Here is an 18,570-nt window from a genome sequence, read left to right on the forward strand (position 1 = left end):
AACAAAAGCATAATAGCAAAACAAAATTAAAATACCTTATATGGGCGCTGTACAGACGGGCCCTACGGGACGCCATCATTATGTGCAAGGGCGCTTATATGGGCGCTTCCAGACGCGACTCGCCCCTCGCACATGACGAGGGTGTCAAAATGGCGGTGCCCTGTATATATGGGCACTGCCATTTTGACATGACAGACGCCTAGTGTCCGCACATCCCGGCGTCATTGTGATGCCGCTAGTGCACCATTGGCGCACTGCAGTGTCACAACCGCGCCGCAGAAAGAACCCACTTTTTGTGGATTCTTTTTGCTGCACGAAGGAGCCGATTGGTTTGTCTGCTGCGGCTCCCTCGTGCAGCAAACCAGGGCGGCAGGAGACCACCCTTTTTAGGCGGTCTGTATCCCGCCATACTTGACTATAAGTTGATGTCACATATAAGTCAAGGATAGATTTGGAGTCAAAATTATGGATTTTTATATGACCCATGAATAAGTCAAGGGTAAAACTTAGGGGCATATAACAAAGGATGTAAGCAATGAAGGGAAATGATGCCAGAGAACTTGCAAAATTCTGGAAGGCACAACTGTTTTGTGTTTACCATAAAGGTGGATGGATGAGAGATAGTAGAGGGGAGTCATTGCTTCTTTCAGGTGCTCCCAGGAGAGATTAAGCTCTCACCTTTTGCCACTCTACTCAGAGAATGGGATGATTCCTTTTCTTTAAAAAAGTAAGAATTAATGTACAATATTTACCTACATATATGCATGTACTTATATATATACATTGACCCATGGATATGTCAACACAGGTTTTGGGGGTCAATTTTTTGACTAAAATTTCTAGATTTGTACATGAATATATACAGTAAATGTTTTCCTGATATGTAAAAAAATGTTATGTGGATAAAATGAAGTTAGAACCTAAGAAAGAAGAATCTGTATAGCCAAGGTTTCTGTGTCTCACACAGCTAAAGATGCTAGATAAAAATTAATTTCTGTATAGATGGCTTTTGATGGCTGGTCACTGCAAGCCTTCACCCTTTCTACTTGGTTTGGTAGTTTTAATATAGCCAGTGAAGTCTTGGGTTTTGCAGTTGAGTGACAAGAGATCTGTGTGCAAAGGAATTTTGTAGCACCTTTGAGACTAACTGAAAGAAAGAAGCTGGTAGCGTGAGCTTTCGTAGACTTGAGTCTACTTCCTCACAAGTTCATGCTACTGGCTTCTTTCTTTCCTTTAGTCTCAAAGGTGCTACAAGATCTCTTTGCACACTGATTTTCCAGACTAACATAGCTAGGTCTTTGAAGAGGAAATCTGTTTGCTCTGCTGAAAACTGATGCTGCTTTACAGGACCCTCTTGACAGTGCAGAGTCTCCTGATCCTCTCCTCGTGAGAAAACTGACAGTGTAAGAAACCTAGCTTGAAACAAGCATCTAACAAGTTTTATTTCTAATTTTCATTTGGTTTCAGATTGAAGAACTGAATGATGAATTAACACTCCAAGATGAAAGAATAGAAAGTCTGAAAGAAAAGATTGAGATGCTCCAAGCAAAGGTAAAGGAACAGCCGGATATGTTTTTTTTTTCAATTTGTGATCCTACTGGTCCCATTCCATACTTGTTTCATCCTGCAAAGTTGAGACAAAATTCTATCAATTGTACAGAAAATGAGGCAAAATAATGTTTCACCATGCCTATGACTAACTCATAGGGATCTAATTCCTGACTTACATTCCTTCTTGATGGAAGGGATGAGCAGTTTTAGCAATTTCCTTCCCACTATGAGGGAGTCTTTTGAAAACTGTGTGGTTTTCAAAGTTTATTTGCAATATGGGACTTATTCTGAAATAACATTTTCTGGAGGAGGGTGGAGTGCTATTCTCTGGACAAAAAATGACTTGAGAATTTTACACCTAACTGTGAAGATATTCATCAGTCCAGTTTGTTGACACTTGAAAAACATGATTTTCAACATTTTTTGAATATTTCCAAACAATCTTTCCTTTCCTATTAAGCCAAAACATTGTTCTGCTAGAAGCAAAGTTCAAGATGGTGTTTCCTGGTCCTCTTTCCCTAATCACATTTCTCTACACAAAATCTAAGTAGATTGACTGTAAAATCTACAGTGTTCTGCTGTATGTGGGACACCTGTAGCATCATCATAATGGGAGGAGCTACAACCAAGCCCTCAAGAGCCTGGCTATATCTTTGGTCTGGAGATCAAGCTCTGTGAGTAATGGCTTAAGAAGTTGGGTACATGTAGTCTGTGAGAGGATATGATAGGCATATTTAAATATCTGAAGGGATCTCATGTAGAAGGTGAAGTAAGATTGTTCACTGCTGCTCCAAAAATTAGGACATGAACCAATGGATTCAAATGACAAGAATAGAGGTTTTCCCTAAGCCTTTGGAAGAACATGGCAATAAGAGCTGTTTAGCAGTAGAACAGACTGACTCATGGAGTGGTGGAGTCTCTTTTTGAAAGTCTTTAAAGAAGGGTTGGATGGGCATCATTCAGAAATTTAAACTGTCATCCTGCATGGCAAGAGATTGGACTACATGGCTGTTTCAATCTCTTCCATCTTTATGATACTATGGTTTTATTAAATGAAACAAACAAATATACTTACTCCTCCCTCAACTTCTAGAACAAAGAACTGAAGTACAAGGTGGAATTCTACTCTGGCCAGTCTAAACCAAAAGTCTCCAAAGCTGTTTCAGTAAAGTAAGGCTTTCTTTTCTTTTCTTTTTTCTTTTCTTCTTTACAATCCAGTGATTTAGCATGTTAAGAAGATTAATACAGTCGGCCCTTCTTATACACAGATTTTTTATACACGGATTTAAGCATACACGGTTTGAAAATGTTCCAAAAAAGTATAAATTTACCTTGATGTTCCATTTTTTATTAGGGACACCATTTTGCTATGTCATTATACTTAATGGGACTTGAGCATACACGGATTTTGTTATACACGGGGGATCTTGGAACCAAATCCCAGCGTATAACAAGGATCCACTGTATATACTGTCCCTTTCTTGGAAAAGACCAGATTTGCTGTGTGTGCTCTATATAGCACTGTATGCCCAGCTGGCAAGAAGAGATTTGGGAAAACGTGCAATAGCAAATTTAGTGTCGGTACCTTGGCACACTTAGTGGTCATTATTATTATCAGCTGATTATCAGCTTTAGTTGATACTCTACCTGCATCCTTTCCTAGAATTGGAAGACATAAAGATGGTAGTGCACATACTGGTAATCTCAAAACTGGACTTGTGCAGTGCATTGGTCTACCTTTCTACCAAGCTCAGGAACTTCAATTAGTTCAAAACACAGCAGCCAGACTGATCGGTGATGCATCTAGAAGTGAGCATACTACATCAATATTAAAGTCACTCCACTGGCTCCAGTTACTTTCCAGGGAAGGTACAAAGTGTTGGTTGTTATCTTTAAAGCCCTACATGATTTGGGTCCAGATACCCTACAGGTTGTCCTCCTCCCATATAATGACCTTCTACACTCAGGTCCTCTGAGGGACATTTACTTCAGCTAGATAGGTGGTTTTACCCAGAGGACATTTTCATTGACAGCCCCTTAACTGTGGAATGACCTGCCAAGAGAAATTTGACAGCTTAACATGCTGTCTGAATTTAAAACAGTATTAAGGACCTCCCTTCCGTCAGGCCAGTTGATTTTAAACTATGAATTTTAAATGAGACTATTTTTAATTTGATATTGGATTATTTTCATGTGTGCTATGTTTATGTGTTTTAATATAATGTTGTACCCTGCCTCGAGTTTTGATAAGATTGTATTATTATTATTATTATTATTATTATTATTATTATTATTACTATTTCCTTCTGTGGTGATCAATGTGCTGAAATGCCGTGAAATCTCTCCACATGATGGGGCCAAAGCATTTGATAAGTGGCTGTGACACATCAAGTTGGCTTCATGTTGCTACTGTATGGATGCTTTTTCTCCATTTGATTACTGGAATGAATTAACCCACAGAATTCACCCATAGATACAGGTTATGGGAAATGTATGGGCTTTGTATGAGTACGTTTCCAAATCATAGTCAAAGCTGGATTTTATACCAAACTATGGTTTGTTACAAATCGTAGTTACAAACACATACCATGGTTTGTATTCATTGTCTGGAACCTTGAGATGTTCCTGCCATTCAGTGAGTGACATGATTTAATGGTAAAAACAATGACTACAAAAATGAGGCTGAATCAAACTGATAGCCATCAAACATAATATGTACAAAAGGAAGGGTATCTTCATATCTAACCTATTGTTACATGATCATATAATTACATATGTGGATAAGAGCAGAGATGGAGAACATGTGGCAATCCAAATATTGGAATGCACTTCCCATCATCCCTCACATAGGAACAATGGGAACTGTGACTAAGCAGTGTGTGGATGACTGCACATTTCCACCCTTACATTTAGAGGAGTGTAGATTATTCGTAAAATAATCTGAAAAAGGAATCTGAATTAGCTTTTTATATCGTATAATTCAGTTTCTCTTTCTGAATTATTTAAAAAAGCTGGAAGGTTACCTCAGGGGATCGATACTGTCGCTTTGTTTTATGACTGCAGTAAATTTGCATGAGGCATGTAGCTAGACATTGTTGGTAGGCAGTCTGCTGTGCTGAATTAGACAGAATAATGACCCAATGTTTTTCCTAAAATATTTGAAAAAGGCTCCAGCCCCAAACTCATTACATGGACCTAGATCTAACTGCTAGTCTCAACTAGAGCAGAGCCAAATCGATTTAACCACATGTTTTCTCACTATTCAACAATTGATTCAATGTGACTACTCTAATTGGGATCAATCAACAGGATTCTAGCCATGTCCTTGCAATAAGATTACTTTGCATGAGCTAAATTAGATTTTTCCCTATAAGAATAAGTTTTTCATTTGTATTATCTCCTTGTTCATACAGGATGGATGGAGGTTTGCCATACGCTATGATAAACAGACTACGCAGGTGAAGGATCCCTAAGAAGCTTAGACCTTTCCCAACATCAGTTGCAAAGATCCCATCTTTATTATCTTCCATTCAAGGATAACTCTTCTGTGCAATTTTGTTTGAAATATGTTGAACAGGGAACTCTCTCAACACATAACATGTTTGGGCTTCTGGGCTCACTGGAACAAAGATAGAATCCCAGGCTTTTCAACCAATAGAACAAATGGTCAGAGAAGGAGAAGGAGAGATACTTTTCTTTTAATTTATTTATAAAAACTACTGTAGAGTGGTGGATATTCTTATCAGTGACAAAGATGTACTGCCATCAACAGTGATTCTCCTACACTGAACAGATTTCAGCAGACCGGTTCTGTGTGCTATGTACAGCACATTTATCTACACAGAAGAACATATGGAGTATTAATGAGGCTGAATCTGAGCCCAGAAAGTTACGTCAGATACATTACGCAAAAAAAGAGAATAAAGCTGAAATGGATGGAACCTAGGGCTGATCCACCCACAGCAAACATAAGCCAGGTTCTGCAGTGGCAAATTGCCCCAAATTGTCTATTTCTGGAATGCCTGGTTTTGAGAGATGGCTTGGATGTTATAATTGCCTGTGGCATTGGTGTCATTTTTCTCTTTTCAGAGAATCCTGAGAACTGCATGGTGCAAGAGAATGAGGCATATCCTATTGCCACGATGTTTTCTGCTACTAAGTTCACATAAGTGGCTGACCAGTTCCCTGTGTGGTAATAAGTGTGGCATACTGACAATGGGAGGATGGCAGCAAAGGCTGTCCTGTGGTGTTGTGGGCTGGTCAGAAGCAATCACAGCAGTTTGTTCTGATAACAGAGCTGTGTTTCTCTGCTCTCCCTCTGGTACCCCTTTCTACCACCCCCAAAGTCCTTTATGACACCATTATGTAGTGTAAGACACCAACAGGTTTCCAGTTCAAAGAGTTGTCCAAAAAAGGAACACTTTCAAGCTCAAGTGGAGATATACCTTTCTTCTATGAGCACATTTTGTGTTTTAGGATGTGGAATACTGACCATACCAAGTTTATATAATACCACAGAAGATTATAACAACTGGACATAGGAAAGCACAGCAGATTGAATCTAGATTTAGTTAAATATTCCTACTTCTCACTGAAGTTAAGCATTTGAACTAATCACATATTTAATTCTCCCACTGTACCACAGAAAAGTGCTGCAGAGTGGAAACTTAAGGGTACTTACTAGGGAGTAAGTTTCATTGAACACAGTGGGAGTTTGCTGCTGAGTAAACATGAATTGGATCAGGCTGCAGATTTGGCTGGAATTAGCTTCAGGATACAATGTTAATGCTCAGTCAGTGTTAACACTAAATGAAGAATAAGGTTCATGCTTATTTATTGACCTACTATACATATTTTTATACCTTAAGTTATGTATTCTCAAGGCGTATCTAGAAAAAGGAATTAAACAGTTAAAATGAAAATGCAAAAAAATAAATAAAAGTAAAATAAAATAAGAACCACAAAACTATCAAAGAGCATATAACAGCCAGTAGGATTAAAGTTGTATCTAAAGAGCTACCTAGTGTAGAAAGGATAATAAAGGAGGCTTAACTATTCAGCTGCATTTGACAAGACTTAAATGATTCTGCAGTCTGGCAGGATCACCTGCATTTGTTTATTTTAGAGCAAAAAATCTGGGCCATAACAAACTGGTGAATTAAGACTATGAAAAACTCGGTAACGAATATGCTAACAGGTGTCCATGGATACTTCACTGCCTCTCAGCTACAGTTTCTTTGTTACAGTGTGAGAAGATCTTTCACACTACAGAATTATAATTCCATTTTAACTGCCAAATTTGCCTTCTCTGGAATCCTGGGATTTGTAGTTTGGGGAGGCACCAAAGCTCTCCAGCTGAGAACTGTAAATGCTTCTTCCTAAACTGCAGATCCCAGGATTCCACAGGATGTGCCTTAACAGTAAAAGTGGAATCATAGCACTATAACTCTACAGTGTGAAAGGGCATTGGCATACTGTGAATAACATGTATCACTGCACAGATTTAAAGTTACTGGAGACATGTCATGGATCCTATCTGTCAACCCTACTTTAGTTGTGTATTCTTACAAGGCAGGGAGCTACATGGCCCTTTGCAGTCCTTTTTTATTCTATGAAATTGAGAATGAATCAGCAATGCAGAATCTGTTAGAATTGTAAGCTTGCTGAAGTGCCGAGAAATGTCTGAAGCCCATCTGAAGCTGGATTACTGGGTGTGTTGTATGACACAGAATTATAGGTTTGTGCTACTTATTATTTTATAAGCCATTTCAAACTTTGTTTTGAAAAAGAAGTGTATATGTTGTTGTTTGCAGTTGTGTACCTTCAAGTCATTACCAATTTATGGCAAACCTAAGGCAACCTTATCTTAGGCCTGTTACAGACAGCCAAAATAAAGCTGCTTCGAGTCACAGTGGAGGTATGGTGTTTCAATGATGCATGCGTCCTAAGAGTTCAGAAGTCGCACCAAAGCCACGCTCCAGCCCTAAAGACTGGAAGGTGGCTTTGGTGCAGCTTCTGGACTCTTAGGACGCATGCATCATTGAAACACCATACCTCCACTGTGACTCGAAGCAGCTTTATTTTGGCTGTCTGTAACAGGCCATTGTATGTTTTCTTAGCAAGTTACTTCAGAGGGGGTTCACCATTGCCATGCCTGAAGCTGAGAGAGTGTGACTTGCCCAAGGTCACCCAGTGGATTTACAAGGCCAAGCTGGGATTTGAACCCTGGTCTGAAGAATCATAGGCTAGCACTCAAACCACTACACCATGTTGGCATGCATAAACAAACAAACAAACAAACCCTGCTCTGGCCAGTATACTGCATAATACATTATTTTAATAAAATGTCAGGATAAAGCAGTTAAAGCAGGATCACTGCAGAGCTCCAATCCTTAAACCCCCACAGGCAATGTTTGGAGGGATTAAAACCATTCTCAACCTGACTAAAAGGGTTCCCATAAAGTAATGGTAAAGTGCTCATGGGAACAAAATCAACCTTTTGTTCACCCTTTTAATAATCTGGGCATGCATCTTCCAGTCTAAGAAAGGCGTTCGACAAACTCAGTGATTATGTCTGTTGTTAGGCCTGTTTGTTACAATGACTATATGAAAGCTGATGCTGTTAAATTACAGAGGGGGCAGCAGAACAGCAGCTCACTCTGACCCCAGATCAGGTTGAGTCAGTTTTCCTTGCAGAGTGGTAATATTGTGATTATAAATAATACAATAATACTCCAAAGGTATGTGCTGCCTGATAGAACATCAAATACCTATGATCTGTTCAAACAGATCTGCAAATGGTCTCTGTGTGAGACCTTCATACCCCCCACCCCAACCTCACCTGATCATCTTCAACTGACATTAAATAACATGAGCAGTTTGGGGTGGACAAAGGCAAGAGAACTGTTTGACACAATAGATCGACCAACATTTCAGTCTTTGAAGGTAAGAATTTCCAAAAGTCATGCAGGTTTACTCTGCCTTAGTTTGCTTGTTTGCCTCTTACATTTATGGCTGGTGTCATTTTGGGAACTTTAGCGTATCATAAACCATTTTACAATTGTGCTATTTAGGATTGTGGCATTATGCAATTGTTGCATTCCCAGGAGTGAAACATTGTTGTAGCTGTGCCACTGGGACCATTACACTAGCAGAGTGAACTGTGGGGGCAGTTGCACAATGGTCTCAACACAACAGTATGACTTTTGTAGTATAGGATGCCCTTGGACAATGACAGTGCATGGGGGGAGGGGGATGCGCAACAATCCCCAGCAAAGCCACAGGTAATCCACAATGGAGCCCAGTGAAAATTTATGGGTGCCCTGTGCCTGGCCAGGAAAACCATCCCCATCTTTCATGGTACCGAACTGTACAGTGCAAACCTCCACTGTACAGTGGGACATCATGTGCAGTACCCTGTTATGCAATGCGAACTCCATAACTGGAGATCTTAAACAGGGCTTTGTACATCATCACAATTCTCTATCAAGCTTGCATATTGCATCAGTTCCACCTTTAAAAAGTTACACATTGCAGCCTGTGGCCTGTATTTCACTTTTCTTCATTAAACTCAAGGCGGCACACCCTCCTTGGTCCTCACATAAACCTTGTGAGATAGGTCAGCAGTGAGAAAGTAAATAGCCTAAGGTCACCCAGAGAGTGTAATGTCTCAGTGGGGACTTGAAGCTGGATCTTCCAAGTCCCAGTGAGCTCACTTGAGGTCCTTACATTTTATTTTCTTCCAGGCAACTTCAGTTTTGATTGGATCTCAAGAAGGGGATGCTTAATTCTTTCAGTGTTCTCAGTTGATCTCTTAAGTTTACTATTGGCTGACAGTTTCAAAAATGTTCATATGCCTTTAAAAATTTAGATAAATATGATACTACAAATTTTAAACCTATTCATATGAAGCTTTAGAATCATTGCCATTATTAAAGATTTACAAGGAACTCTTCTACACAGTTGCACATGACTTATTTAGTAGACCCAGCATGATACTTGCTGAGCTGCCCCCCAGGAATTAGGAATGCAGCAAATTATAACATCAAATAGTACTGGGAGCCTGCCATTCAACACAGTTGAGTTTGGAAAACATATGGAAGCCAAAAATCCAAGTATTTCAATAAAATCAAAAAAGTAGAGTCAAGTGTAAGGGGGAAAAAAGTTTCAAAGGCACATTATAAATTCAAAGCCCAAGCTTCATTGAAACAATTGTTATGGATCATGATCTCATGTAACAATAAAAAGATATAAAGGAATTCTGTTAGCACCTAAGAGACTGAAAAACAATAGTTATAACAAGACAAATTTCATCTTTCTCCATGAATGCCCACCTGACAAGCCAACATAGATTTTTGCTGCAATGCGGCCAATTTAAAGTATTGAATTTTCAGGTGAATGTTATATTTTTTAAAAAAAAAATTCAAAAGCTAATTAAATTAATGCGCTGTCAACATCTTTGCAAGAAGGGCAAATGTGGGTGCGCTGTCAACATCTTTGCAACAAGGGCACCAAAATGGGTAATTTGTCCCTAAAATTGTTGCCAAGTTTCAACTTTTAAATACTGTGAATGTCAATAGTGCATGGTGACTTCACTCTCATGCATAGTGACTTTTACTCTCCAGAACAACAGTCCACTACTGATTAAAAATGTATTCTTTTTTAATTTTTAAAAGAACTGTGCAGAAATGAAATCACAGGATTACATTCCTTGACCATATTATACAAACCCAGACACCAGTGAAGAAAATTTGACAGTGTGCATGTGTATATAGATACAATTTTAAAGCCACAGGTACTTTGGTACAACAAAGTAATGACTGACATTGTTATGCTGGTATCACAGTCTATCAAGAGATGTATAATAAAAACCTCCACATTCAAGAATGTATTATCTTTTTTAACATTCAAAGACCTGCCGCATAGACCAACATAAAACTTGCTTGGAGTAATCTAACAAGAATGGGGAAATTCACAAAAAGCAAAGAATACAACAACAACAAAAAAGAAGCAACTGATTGACTAGAAGTTTGTTACTGTTAAATCAGAAAGACAAAGAATACAAAACTTGAAAAGAATTATTTCAATAAATATATTCAGGCAAGATAAATGAAATACCTTTAATTATATAGTTATGTACACTGAAAGCCCTATTGTGCAGAGAGGATGTACATTTAGAGAAGATAAATATTCAACAAAGACTTTGTTTAAATGGTTGGCATGAAATTAGCTGTAGAACATAAAGGTTGCCACATACTCTTCTCTGGACAGGAGGAAGAACATTGTTTTCAAAGTGCACAAACATCATGTACTGCTTAGCATTACTTAATCCCCACATATAAGCCTTGTCCTATGTAGATGGTCTGAGGCCAGGAAGGCAGGTCCCAGGTACAGCAGTCAAAATGAAAGCGTGCTACTTGCAGAAAGTGTGCCATACACATCCCCTTACTTGGACAAACATTTCTTGGTACAATGTTACCCACACTAACATAGTAGGGCTCCAACCACCTCTCTTGGTTACGATTCTGCTTCTTCTCACTGTGTTAACTTGTCTTCTTAATTCACTTCTGTAATTACTATACACACACAATATGATATTGGTTTGGCCTTCATTACAGGGTAGAAATTCCCCATCCTAGGTGTTGATCTTTGAGATGAGACCAAGAGTACTATGTAAGTGGTGTGCTCCTGGGAGTAGCCACAGAATATGCCAAATTCTCCAATTGCAGCTGCTTAGAAATCACAAACAACAAATACCTATAGGCTCTTTTAGATTCACTCTTTGTAATGCCAGGCCATTACTGACTTAGGTCCTGAACAGACAAACCAAAATAAAGCTGCTTCAGGCCACTTTGGAAGTGTGCTGTTTAAATGACACATGCATCCTATGAGGCCGGATGCTGCGCCAAAGCTATGCTCCAATCCTAAGGACTGGAGCGCAGCTTTGTCATAGCTTCTGGCCTCTGAAGATGTGTCATTTAGATAGCATTCCTCCAAAGTGTCCCAAAGCAGATTTATTTTGGCCTGTCTGTTCGGGCCCTTAGAGAAGGTGACACTGTGATAAACCTTAAGAATAACAATGATAAAAGCATATGTTGAACACTCTTGCAGATCTGAGATGGACTAGTATACAAGCAAATTCTAAATCAGGTAATTATTTTTTTCTTTAGATCCAACTGATATTAATACAATTTTATGTTTAAGTGGACAAAATATCTTTCAGCACTCAATAATAATATGCAGTCTCTTTACTTTTTCTGAAGAATACAATTAGGCACATTTTTTTTTATTTCTCAATAGGCTTATCCAAATATAACTGTACTTCACATAGGGCCCAAACAGACAGGCCAAAATAAAGCTGCTTCAGGTCACTTTGGGGGTATGCTGTTTAAATGACACACACATTATAAGAGGCCAGAAGCTGCACTAAAGCAGTGCTCTAGTCCTTAGGACTGGAGCATGGCTTTGGCATGGCTTCCAGCCTCTTAGGATGCATGCATCATTTAAACAGCATACCTCCCAAGTGACCCGAAGCAGCTTTATTTTTCCCTGTTTGTTCAGGCCCATACTGTCAGTCATATGTTCTCTCCATTTTTCTTGCACAGAGCTAGGTTTTGCTGCAAATAATCTCCACGCGTATCAAGGCCAACTGCTGTAGCAGAACAAACAGAAGCCTGCAGTTACAATATCACCTTTCCTTTTCATAAAAGCTTTCCTACTGCCTTGACAATTGTGGATCCATGAACTGCAGATGAGATCTGTTCAAGTATTCCAATGTATGTAAGCATGTTTTGTTAAGCCTCCAGTGTTGAACTGTGAGAGCAAAATGTTACCTGATGTATGCTTACCCAGCCTGTGCCTTCCTCCTTCATTTCCAGCTCTGATGAGGCAGGGATGAGGTACTGGGATCACAGGGTGCCACAGATGATTAATTATGTACCATAGAATGAATCAGAACATACATAATTGAAACAATTAAATGAATTTGAGTGTGGCACTCACACCAGCCTTCTAGTTCAATCCAGTAGTGGTAGTTAGTGCAAATGTGGGATTCCACATCTCAGTGGTCAGTAGCTACAAATTGTCATTGTGCTTTTTTGCATTGGTTAAAAAAACATGCACCATATTTGGGGGAAATACTGTTCTCAAACTTCTCAGTCCTTTGCATGCAGAGGCTCAAGAGTTCACAACAGAAATACTTCATATGAGCAAATGAGCATGCATGGCTAGAATAGTCACCCACACTGATGTTATGCTGGACTAGGATCAGGGAACTAAAACAGAATGGGCCTCTGGAAAATTGTTTCTTAGGGCCATTCAGGAGTGTTACCAGCCCAATTTCTGCTGTCAAGCTGTTAGTACTGAAAAGCCATGGGTTACTGCTATTCTAGAGAGCAGCCTGGCATGAAGTAGACAAGACAGCAATGTCGGATTGCAGTCAGATATGCATGCCAGAGCAACACACATGCAAACCACTGCAATATCTGTGCACCTGTCCTTGCAGTATTAAACATATGGTGCCAGAATCACCGCACATTCAAGCTAGAAGATGTAAAACCATCTGTCAAGTGTAACCCTGTTAAAATAACCTGGGATCCCTCAGTTAAAGTCAGCCATGTGTCTCAATTCTGCAGTGATGATCTTTTAGTAACAGACAGCAAGGTTAGGTTAAGAAAAGGTATCCAGAACTCGAGAATACTGAAAGTGCACAATAAGATCAAAGATACACTGTGGAAATTTTTGTGTCTCCAGTAGGAAAGCCAGTATGAAATCATGACAGGATGGCAGAAAAGAAATAAAATGCTCCTGTTATAAATTTTTATAACACATGAGAAAAGATTACCTCCCTTTAATGAAGCCAGGATCTGTTATTCTTTCCTAGTCAATTAAAACAGCTGCAACCACTCATGCCATCAATCTTAAGCAGGATACTCTGGCTCCAAGTGAGTAGTTTCCTCCTCCTTTCCTGGTGTAAAAAAGGTTGTTTTTTTCTACAACAACATGAACTCTTTTGGCGTTGTTGAAGAAGGCAACACTAGCTTTGCAGGCAGGAGTTCATAATGGATTATTATCAAGACCTAGAATACATCATAAACATTTTGGCTGGCATCCTGTGTATGAATTGCAATGGCATAAGTCTGTCTCACACCATTGCAACTCAGTTTTTACAGTCACTGTGCAGGTCAGGGGGTCTCTTCAATCCACACAACACTCCAACTTTTTAGCACTGCCCCCATAATATGGCAATTTCCATGTCGCCAAAGATCAAGGGAGATGAATGAGTGGAGATGTGTCCAGCTCTTTTCCTGTATCTGGACATACTTGAACAGGCTTCTGTATGGGATGCCCTATAGCAGTGGTCCCCAAACTGTGCCCTTTAAGAGATTTTGGATTTCAGCTCCCAGAAGCCTCAGCCACGTTGGCCAATAGTCTGGGATTCTGGGAGCTGAAGCCCAAAATCCCTTAAAGAGCACAGCTGGTAAATGCCGGATGTGTCCCTGCTTATCCTTTCACTTTCTTCAAATAAATAAATGTCTGGCAGTAGAGAGGCCCTCCACTGATGAAAGGGTAGGTTAGCAGGATAACATTGGGACATATAGGTACAGAGACATAGCTACATCTCCCAATGCAGGATTATGACCTTTATTTTAAACTATGCTATGCATGGCAAAGAAACTGAATGAAAATGAAGAAAAAACTTAATGGGGTACATTAGCCCTAAAAAAATTATCATTTCTCTACCTTCCATTAAATTGTTGCATATATTGACTTCAAAGACTGGAGATATTAGTGGTTAACCAGTAAGAAGTTTTTTGCACTGGACTAGTACAAGAAGGCAATTTCTTCCTAGTAAGATGAGCTTTCCAAAATTAAATAATAGTGACAGTCTATGTCAGCCTATTTTGGAATGGCTATATTTCAGAAGGAAAAAAGTTAGTCAGGAGGATGAAGAAAAAACAAAGACCAATAGGCTAAATTCTGAAATCCAGTTGTTAATCTCAACTAAAATAGACCCACTGAATCAGCTGCTGAACAGTAAGTCAACACTTCCACAATTCCCACTGACCCAATGAGTTATGGTAGTTAGGACTAGAAATTGGATTTAGACCACAGTGCTTAAGTGTTTTATTTCTATCCAGCCTCCTCCAAAATCCCCAATGAGCTGCTACTGATCTCAGGGCCCTGTCTTGCTTCTGCTACAGAGCCAGCCATGTTGTTCTGTGATATCCCTAACTGGCTCCTTACTATCATATAGGAATGGAACATAATAGAAGGAAAGTCACTGGATTTTTATTTGAGAAGACACATTTTAGTACATCACTGTCCTATCACATGTGGCTTTAGGTTACACATTTTCCTTAACAGACTGCCTATCTACACTTATAATCCACTGCTTTGTTACTTAGCAACTCCAAGTTCAAATGTTTCAAATTATGAAGTACCCACCTGTAAAATAAACATAAAATCACAAATATGAGGGGAAAGCATTACTTAGAAAATCTAACTGGATTTATATGGACCCTAACAGATATCCCCAACCTGCCTCTTTTTTCCTGTAAAGGGAAAAACCTCCAATAAAGGATCACAATTTTAGAGTAATCAGGGAAAGCGTTCAACATTCCTGTGTACATATTATTGGGACACAATTCTTATATGCTTGGCCTGAGTATTTCAGTTTGTGAAAACTTTCCAAACTTTAAGCTACCACTATGTATCTGCTCTTTCTCAACACTTCCTTTTCAACATTGAAGTGTAACAGAATTTTGGGGCATCTCCTTTCTCCTCTAGCCCACCTCTCACTAGTTCTACTTGAGGACTGAACCATAATATTCCTTAGTCCCCAACTTTGCTCTGGAAGAGGATTCCACATTCTGAATTCAATAAGAGCTTCGGCAGCTGAATGTAACTGCAATAGATGCTTGGTATTTTTGTTTAAAAGTCATATATAGTAAGCCACATTAAACACACTCTCTAAAGACAACCTATCTTTAGCAAGTGCATAATGCTCACTGTAACAGAAGGCATTGTGATTAGAAATGATGATACAGGCCTCCAGGCTGACCTCTTATCTGATCATGAAACTGTCTTCTAACATTTCATCAATGCTCTCTCCCAAAGAGGAAAGTATTTCCTCTATTTACTAAACTAATGGTACTGAGAAGATGAGGGCCTTTGGGTTTTTATTCATGAACATGGCACTATAAAGGGAGCATCTGTTCAAATATGACTTTCTCAGCATCAAAACACATCAGGCTTGCTTAAGACAATAACAGCTGTCCCATGTGGTCCACAAGAGCTTTCAGGGTTGGATTTAGTGGTTGGTCAGTCTGTCTTTTTCTGATTTGACAATTTCTCATTCTTTCTCCTCTGCTCAGGCAATGAAGTCAACAAGCACATTTCTTCTCTTCTGATTTTCCTGAAGCCAGCTTCCCTGAACTTCCTCCATTGGCCGTGTCAGAGACTTGAGTCTTGTCAACACACTGTTCCATACGTTTCATTATCAAGTCCAAGAGTGTTTCCACTGCCTGGTCCACATTTTGGCCCGTAGCTGCACTCGTTTCAAAGTACGGGATGCTAACAAAGGGAGATATTTAAATGAATAAAAAACTGGGTCAGATTGTAAAGGGTGAGCATTTCTTACACTTTTATACTTTACACATGATTTCTGAATAGTCTTCCTCAACACAGAATTGCTTGGCTTCAACATCAATAGAACTACATCATGGCCTTCAGCTCTTTCTCTGGGCCTGCCTATACAAATTTGACTCCCCACCACCAGCAGCTTCTTCCTTCTAATACATCAAGGGCAGTACCTGAAACTTTTCATTTTTGCAGTCCCTTGTTCTAGGAGCAACAGGTAAACAAATGTATATATTGTACAGAAAAGCAAGGACTAGAAAGAGAAAATGGTATGCATCTTCATCAAAATCCCAATTTCAAGCAATTTAGCATTCCAGATTTTAGACAAAAGTGTCATGCCACAAAAGATAAATATTTAGGTGAAGAGTTAAGTGCTGACTTTTATGAACCCTTGGTGACAATGCAAAAATTAACCTTGGCCTAAAACGTATGTAAAAGTGGTGAAGCAGAAAGGTCCTCTAGTATCTTATGCAGGATTGCGGCCCATCAGAAGGGCAGGGTGGAGATGGTCAGCCAGGCAGCAGTGCTTGCAATTCTGGTATTTAGCTGGGAACTTTCTGGTGTACCCTGTGAGCCAATCAATGGCTGTTGGGGTACATCTACACTGTGGAAATAACATAGTTTGACACCACTTTTAATGCTGTAGCTCCCTCTTGAGGAATCCTTGGATTTGTAATTTTACCTTAGCCTTCTTTGCCAAAGAATGTGGATGCTTCTGCAAACAACAAATCCCAGTTTTCTGTAGCATGGCACTGTGGCAGTTATAACTGCATCATACAGTGTAGATGCACCCTTGCTTGTGTGCAGGGAGTAGTGTGGGAAGAGTAAAGCTATGGCTGAACTCCTGATCAGCATGTAAGTTAGGTTACTGAGCTGCCTTATACAGTTAGAGGAACAACTTGCATCAGAAGGTACACAATATTTCCTTATGCAATGCCTGGAAAAAGTTCATCAGCTATTGCAACTCCCATTTGCACTAATATAGGGCCAGTACAGATCTGCACAATATGCCAGCTTCCTGGCACTGTCGGGATGTGTCATATGGATGAAGCACACACCAATGCCGCCCCAAAGCTGGTGTCATGCTGCCCAGATGGCAGGCAGTGTTGTAGCGCTCCAGAGGTGCAGCATTCATATGCCACATGCCGCAGGAACACCAAAAAGGTGTCATCATGGTGGAAAAGCCACCCTTTTTCCAGAGCAAAAAGGAGCAGCACTTTGCCACCACTTTTTGTGCCAGAAAAAAGCTGGAGTGGGGCAATAGTGTGTGATTGCTACAGCACCCACCTAGCTCTTTTAGGGGCGGTGTCATGCTGCCCTTTGAGCTGGCATGTTTCTACCCATAGTGACACCATACTGAATTGTCTTCCACTGAATAAAAAGGTCTTTAAAAGGGACTTGAATTTGTATACCATCACACCCTACATCTACCAATGGAATAGATCAATAAGCTCAATTACATGAGGATGTTAACAAAGAGAACACTGGCTTACCCATATTTGTCTGCAAGATCTTTTGCTTGTCTTTCATTGACTTCTCTCTGATCTGACAGGTCAGCTTTATTTCCAATTAATACTATGTCTGGGTTCTCACAATAAGCATTTGCCTGTAGTTGACCTAATGGGAAAAAAATTAAAATATTATTTTTAAAAAAGTGATTTGCAAACCTAACAGCAGAAACCATTGTTCTTTCAGTGCAGAGAAATTCATAATTTATTTTTAGCTCAGAATGTTATATGTAACAGAAATCAAACCTTCCAATTAACAGACAAAACAAAGAATGAAACAGGAGAGATATCAATTAAAAATGTTGCCTAGATAGCCCATGGAACATGAAATGTCTTCTCTATGTCAGGAGATAATAAATATGTGTACAAATGTATAATATGTATGCAGTACATTTTATGTGTTCAAAACCCTACATATGTATTATCTCAGTAATCCTTACAATAATGTTGTAAGGTAACCAATATGTTCCACATTTTGTGAATACAGGCATATTAGTAACTATGGCTTATGACAAGAGAGATCACAGGAACAGCCTTCTGTTTCTCATAATGCCTAACCAGATATTAATGGGAAGCCTACAACCAGAACACAGAACACACCTTTTGAGAGACTTATTGCACAAGAAAACAAAGCAGAAATGGAGACGGAGAGTAATGGCTTTCTCTGTCCCTTACTGTGTGACACTGTAGTGTTTCTGTTCTCTTCCAATAGGAAATCATCATGAAAACACATATTTTTCTGGCTGGAAAAATCTGTTCAACTAAAGACACACTTTTACAACCATCTCCCATGAAGTGCTACAACTTCATGCGGTAAGGCACAGAGAAATCCACTACTTTCTGGTTTTGTTTCCACTTTGATAAGGCTCTA

General features: G+C 39.4%; 2 protein-coding genes across 13 annotated transcripts in view; one reads left to right on the forward strand and one right to left on the reverse strand.

Moving 5' to 3' along the window:
* Positions 1–5,520, forward strand: part of CCDC68 (coiled-coil domain containing 68) — a 46,409-nt gene extending 40,889 nt beyond the window's left edge. The window contains exons 10-12 of the mRNA XM_089513428.1: positions 1,468–1,551; positions 2,645–2,721; positions 4,965–5,520. Coding sequence (XP_089369554.1) covers positions 1,468–1,551; positions 2,645–2,721; positions 4,965–5,013 — 210 coding nt within the window. The 3' untranslated portion in view covers positions 5,014–5,520. The remainder of the gene's footprint in view (positions 1–1,467; positions 1,552–2,644; positions 2,722–4,964) is intronic.
* Positions 5,521–10,236: 4,716 nt separating this feature from the next.
* Positions 10,237–18,570, reverse strand: part of RAB27B (RAB27B, member RAS oncogene family) — a 138,398-nt gene continuing 130,064 nt past the window's right edge. For all 12 annotated transcript variants that reach the window (XM_089497353.1, XM_089497370.1, XM_089497358.1 and 9 more), the window contains 2 exons: positions 17,685–17,808; positions 10,237–16,125 (listed from right to left, as the gene is read on the reverse strand). In XM_089497353.1, coding sequence (XP_089353479.1) covers positions 15,936–16,125; positions 17,685–17,808 — 314 coding nt within the window. In that variant the 3' untranslated portion in view covers positions 10,237–15,935. The remainder of the gene's footprint in view (positions 16,126–17,684; positions 17,809–18,570) is intronic.

Source organism: Sceloporus occidentalis, unplaced genomic scaffold, assembly GCF_023333645.1.
Source record: "Sceloporus occidentalis isolate IW3139 unplaced genomic scaffold, rSceOcc1.0.p SCAF_1, whole genome shotgun sequence".
Lineage (NCBI taxonomy): Eukaryota > Metazoa > Chordata > Lepidosauria > Squamata > Phrynosomatidae > Sceloporus > Sceloporus occidentalis.